Source organism: Thermobia domestica, chromosome 7 (assembly GCF_964235325.1).
Source record: "Thermobia domestica chromosome 7, izTheDome1.hap1.1, whole genome shotgun sequence".
Lineage (NCBI taxonomy): Eukaryota > Metazoa > Arthropoda > Insecta > Zygentoma > Lepismatidae > Thermobia > Thermobia domestica.
Window position 1 is genome coordinate 259643545 of NC_137460.1, and position 6019 is coordinate 259649563.

At 38.6% G+C, this 6019-nt stretch overlaps 1 protein-coding gene across 1 annotated transcript; it reads left to right on the forward strand.

Moving 5' to 3' along the window:
* The first annotated feature begins 3338 nt into the window (after positions 1–3338).
* Positions 3339–5411, forward strand: LOC145689691 (uncharacterized). Its single transcript, XM_081763888.1, has one exon. It carries the CDS (start codon positions 3339–3341, stop codon positions 5409–5411), a length of 2073 nt encoding a protein of 690 aa, XP_081620014.1.
* The last annotated feature ends 608 nt before the right edge of the window (positions 5412–6019 follow it).

The following is a 6019-nucleotide window of genomic DNA, read 5'->3' on the forward strand; positions in this document are numbered from 1 at the left end:
TGCAGATACGAGTAGATACCACTTAAAAAGAAGGTGGTTGTTTGGGATTATTTGTGTGTTTAACAGTGTGTGTGTGCCTTTAGCTGGCAACAGTGTTAAGGTGGCTTAACGCTTTTCTATTGTTTTGTGAATAGTGTGTGAATGTGGTGGCAGCAAGAACATGCTGACTTGGTGGACCATATATTATGGTCGAAGATCAAACATTTTAGCACAAACAATAAGCCATCGTATCATAAACATTTACAACTAAAGACCTTGTGAACATGTTTATTCTCGTGTATTATTTTTGTGTGCAAACTGAAGGTGTAATCATTAAATACAGTGAAATTATATTTGGTTGCATTCATGTGGTGTACGAATCAAGCCATACATTACAGTCCACTGAACATTGCTTTTGCTTTAGAATTGTCATTGTACTTTAGTGAAGTTACAAATATATACATTCGTATTGTACATTTGGTCCTATCCGGGCCACATGAGTGCAAAGATTTCTGAGAATTGTTGTGTGCTGTTGTGAAGAGAAATGTGTTTGTGTCGACCTATATGTGGTGCTATCACGTACGTTGGACAATAATCACGTTTTGGTTGTAGGCGGACAGCTGTTGTACCAGGACCAGGCTTCTGGAGTATATTTCATAGGTAAAAAAAAGGAAAAAAAACATCATCATCAGGTCAGTAGTTTTTTATTCTTCATATTTCTGCGTAGCATTTAATCATGAGTGAATCACACCAGCGTCTTTTAAGGCAAAGATCTGCATACAGAGGCCAGTTAACCAGAATAAACACCTTTGTTCAGGCCTTTGATCCAAATGAAGGCAATATAGAAGAAATACGTGCACGCTTAAAACATCTAAATTACGTCTGGTCAAAGTTGCAGGAGGTGCAAGATACTATTGAAATTGATCAAATCGAACCCGAAGCGCAAGCATTAAACGTTCGTGCAGAAATTGAAAATGTGTATTTTTCTTTAGAGGCTCAAATGCAAGCACTTGTTTTAAAGCATGGAAATAAAGAATCAGCTGTTAATAATAACATTAGCAGTAGCGCACAAGTTAAATTACCGGTCATACAGTTGCCTGCATTTGACGGGAATTGTAAACATTGGTTATCATATAAGGACACTTTTATATCTCTTATTCACGAAAATAAAGACATTTCCACGTACAGAAGTTTCAGTACATCCGAACTTCTCTCAAGGGCGAAGCGTTAAACCTAATTGAAAATTTACCAATTACCGAAACAAATTATTCAGTAGCATGGCAATTACTCGTTGACAGGTATTCAAATAAAAAGCTAATTGCTTCTTCTTACATTCACGAAATACTACAAATCAAGCCAGTGTATAAAGAAAACGTAAGTGAACTTCGCGCTTTTATAAATACAGCTACTAGCAATATAAATGCGCTACAAGCACTTGAGCCAAATGTAAACCTCACAGACGTAATTTTGACCCAACACTTTGTATCAAAATTAGATGCAACTACTAGAAAGTCATGGGAGCTTCAAAATACGAATTCTAATTTTCCTGCTTTATCAGAATTCTTTTCGTTTCTCGAGAAACGTTGTCAGGTGCTTGAGAATATGAGAGCTAGTATTGATGGTGTGAAGCAGGGTAGTAGCGTACAAAACAAGCAAACAAAAAGTATTCAGTCATCAAAGACTTATTTATCAACATTTTCAAATGCATGTGAATTTTGTAATAGCCAGCATCCCTTATATTCTTGTTCGTCTTTTATGAATGCGGCACACAGCCAAAAATTAGAGTGCATTCGTAAAAATAAATTATGCATGAATTGTTTGAAAAGTAATCATTTTTTGAAGAATTGTAAATCGAGAGGTTGTAAAAAGTGTTCCAAAAAGCACAATACATTATTGCATGTAGACGTAACAAAGGACAAATCAGTGCGGTTCCCAAGTGTAAGCAGTGCTGCGGTGCAAGAGCGTAGTAACAACTCAGATTCCAGTGAAAATTTAGGGCAAGTGTCATATTGTGCATTAAAGGCTAGGCCTAACGCAAGAGTGTTGTTATCTACTGCAATAGTAAAGATAAGGGATAACAAGGGAAATTTGGTTCCTTGTCGCGCGCTTCTAGACAGTGCTAGTCAGACCAATTTCGTAACAGAGAATTTGGTGCAACAATTGAACATCAAACGGTATAGACAGTATACTCCAATCCAAGGTATAAATCAAGCAACATCTAATACAAAGTACTCTGTAGATATTTGTGTTCATTCATGTGCTAACACATTTTCATTGAATATAAGTTGTTCAGTTCTCCCTCACATCACAAGTAAACTACCGGAAGAAAGAATTAATTATGACGATTGGAACATTCCCAAGGACATTGTTTTAGCAGATCCTACTTTTAATACGCCTGGAGACATAGATATTCTTTTAGGTGCGGAAGTATTCTACATAATTATGAAGTCAGAACACAAAACACGGCCAGGTGATTTTCCAGTGCTTCAGGAGACAGAATTGGGATGGATCGTGGCAGGACGCATTCCTCAAGAACGTGACCCCCATATTCCATTAACAACATGTTTTGTAAAGACAAACATAGATCTACAGCAACAACTTCAACAATTCTGGGAAATAGAAGAAATTACTGTTACACCCAGATCAAGCGAAGAGCTTGCATGTGAGCGACATTTCGTTCAGAATACAACAAGAGATCATACAGGGCGTTTCATTGTACGATTGCCTTTGCTTGAAGACCGTACAGTTTTAGGCGATTCTTATCAGCAAGCATTGGTTAGATTAAAGCAATTGGAAAGAAGATTCGATCAACACCCGGACTTTGAAGCTAAATATTCGGAATTCATGCAAGAATATGAAGATCTTGGTCACATGGTAAGGATAGATGAGCGTAGAAAGGAGGACGTCAGCGTTGCATACTATTTGCCACATCATGCAGTTTTTAAGCCCACAAGCTCTACAACGAAGCTCCGTGTGGTGTTTGATGCTTCAGCAAAATCTGACAGCGGAAAAAGCCTCAACGACATTCTCTTAGTTGGTCCTACAATACAGCAAGATTTGTTTTCTATCGTTTTGCGCTTTAGAACTCATTCGATAGTATTTACTCAGATATCGCTAAGATGTATCGCATGGTCAATGTTCATCCAGAAGACACGCCATTACAACGTATATTGTGGAGAAAATCTAGAAATGAACCGATTCAAGTTTTTGAGTTGAAAACACTAACGTATGATACGGTATGTGCTTCATTTGTGGCCACAAGATGCCTACAGGAATTAGCAGACGAAGAAGAGCATAATTACCCTGTAGCAGCAGAAATATTACGTCGAGATTTCTATATTGACGATGTTTGTAGTGGCATGAGTAACATACAGCAAGCTCTAGAGGTCCAGAAGCAATTGTTAGAGTTACTGGGAAAGGGAGGTTTTACACTTAGGAAATGGAGTTCGAATGATCCAAGGTTATTGGAATCCATCTCGCCAGAGCTTCGAGAAGTGCAGCGTCCAATCCAGTTCCACGAAGGCCAAGGCGTCAAGGCATTAGGATTGTCATGGCATCCAGACAAGGATATATTTCTCGTTGAAAGCAAGACGTCAACAATGAAGGTTCAAGAGTGCATTACTAAACGCCAGGTTGCTTCAATCATTGCCTCTATATTCGATCCATTAGGAATAATTTCACCAGTTGTCATTTCATACAAAATATTTTTGCAAGAATTGTGGCGGCAAAAGGTTCAATGGGACGACAGTATACCAATGGAATTAGCAAAGAAATGGACTCAATTGTACAAGCAACTTCCATTAATCAATCAGATTAAATTTGATAGATATGTACTCGTTCAAGGAGACATAGCGGAGATTCAGATCCATGGTTTTTCAGATGCTTCTCAAAGAGCATATGGAGCTTGTATTTATATGCGATCGATCAATCAACAAGGAGAAATATCAGTTAAGTTATTATGTGCTAAATCACGTGTGGCCCCAGTCAAGAAAATCACTCTCCCACGTCTGGAGTTATGCGCAGCAGTTGTTTTGGCAAAATTAGTTCAGAAGATTTTACCAGTTTTAAAATTGAACATTAGTAGCGTCCATTTATGGACCGACTCCCAAATCGTGTTGGCATGGCTAGCTTCTCCGTGCAACAAATGGAAACCTTTCGTGGCCAACAGAGTAGCTCAAATTCAAGACTTAACTGACGTTAGCTGTTGGAAACATGTATCTTCTTCAGACAACCCTGGAGATTTGATTTCAAGAGGAATAGATGCAGTTTCCATAAAGGACAATTCATTATGGTGGCACGGTCCACAATGGCTTTCTAGTTTAGAATCTAATTGGTCAGTGACAAGTAAGGATTCATTGCAACCAGATCAAGTTCCAGAGAGTAAGGGAACCATAACATTGACAGTCACTTTAGACAATTGGTGCAATCAAACCATAACAAGATTCTCAAAATTGTCAAGGTTAGTTAGAACAATAGCATATTGTAGACGTTTTGTTCATAACATCAGACACAAGCAAAACAAACTAACAGAAGGTCTTTCAGTACAAGAACTTCATATAGCGCTCCATGTTTGCATCAAATGGACTCAAGAAATTGGATTTCACATCGAATTACAGCATCTTCGTGATGGAAACATTGTTCCGTCAAGAAGTAAATTGAACAATTTACATCCATTTTTAGATAGTGATGGCATGATCCGAGTTGGAGGAAGATTGGAGAATAGTCAACTTCCGTTTGACGCCAAACATCAAATAGTTCTGCCTTCAAATCAACACTTAACAAAACTTATAGTTGAAGCAGAACACTTGAGATTACTTCATGCTGGATCCCAATTATTAATATCATCACTACGCCAGAAATATTGGATCATCAGGTGCAAACAGGTAGTAAAACAAGTGATCCATCATTGCTTCACGTGTTTCAAGTTAAAAGCCAGTGGTTCAAAACAACTTATGGGACAGTTGCCAGCAGCTCGTGTGCAGCAAGCCAGACCATTCCTAAACGTAGGCGTGGACTACGCTGGAGCGTTTTACATAAAATCAGGAGCAGTTAGAAATAGATCTGTACGTAAGGCATATGTTGCGTTATTTGTTTGTTTATCCACCAAGGCAATACATCTGGAATTGGTAACAGATCTTAGTGCGCAGTCATTCATAGCAGCTTTTCGCAGATTCATAGCCAGACGAGTAAGATGTCCCAACATATACAGCGACAATGGCACAAATTTCGTTGGAGCCAACAACGAATTGAAAGAATTGTATCAGCTGTTTTCATCAGATCCTTTTAATTCTCAAGTTCATGATTTTACATCGACCGAAGGAATTCAGAGGCACTTCATACCACCAAATTCGCCGCATTTTGGAGGACTATGGGAAGCCGGTATAAAATCAATGAAATACCATCTAGTTTGTATTACAAAAGGTGCAGTCTGAACATATGAAGAGTTTGTAACATTACTCACACAGATTGAGGCCTGTCTCAACTCTCGACCACTTGCAGTGCTATCAAGTGAGCCTAACGACATCAGTGTTCTCACCCCTGGACATTTTTTAATTGGAGAAGCACTTGCAGCTTTACCAGAGCCTAACCTCACCGATCTACCATACAACCGCTTATCTCGTTGGCAGAAGATACAACAACTAAAACAACACATTTGGAAGAGATGGTCCCGAGATTATTTACATGGTCTTCAACAACGCTCTAAGACAACTTCACCGCAACACAATCTCAAGGTCGGAGATGTAGTTTTGCTGATTGAAGACAACGTTCCTGCATTGCAGTGGAAATTGGGCATCATTGAAAAAGTGTTCCCAGGAAAGGATTTCTTAGTTCGTGTAGTGACGGTTCGTACTACAACTGGGACATATAAACGTTCCATCAAGAAACTAGTTGCATTACCATATAACAAGGATTAGAATTGAGATTTGAGTACAGTTGTAACATTGCTTCAAGTTTTGTGTTTGTTTCGTTTTTTATATGTATCATTTTGTTTTATTTGGTCAGACCTTAGCTGACCAACACGGGGGAGTATGTTTGGGAT

Excerpts from the sequence above, each read along its gene's own strand:
- LOC145689691 (XM_081763888.1), top strand. The coding sequence starts at position 3,339 with ATGAGTAACATACAGCAAGCTCTAGAGGTCCAGAAGCAATTGTTAGAG.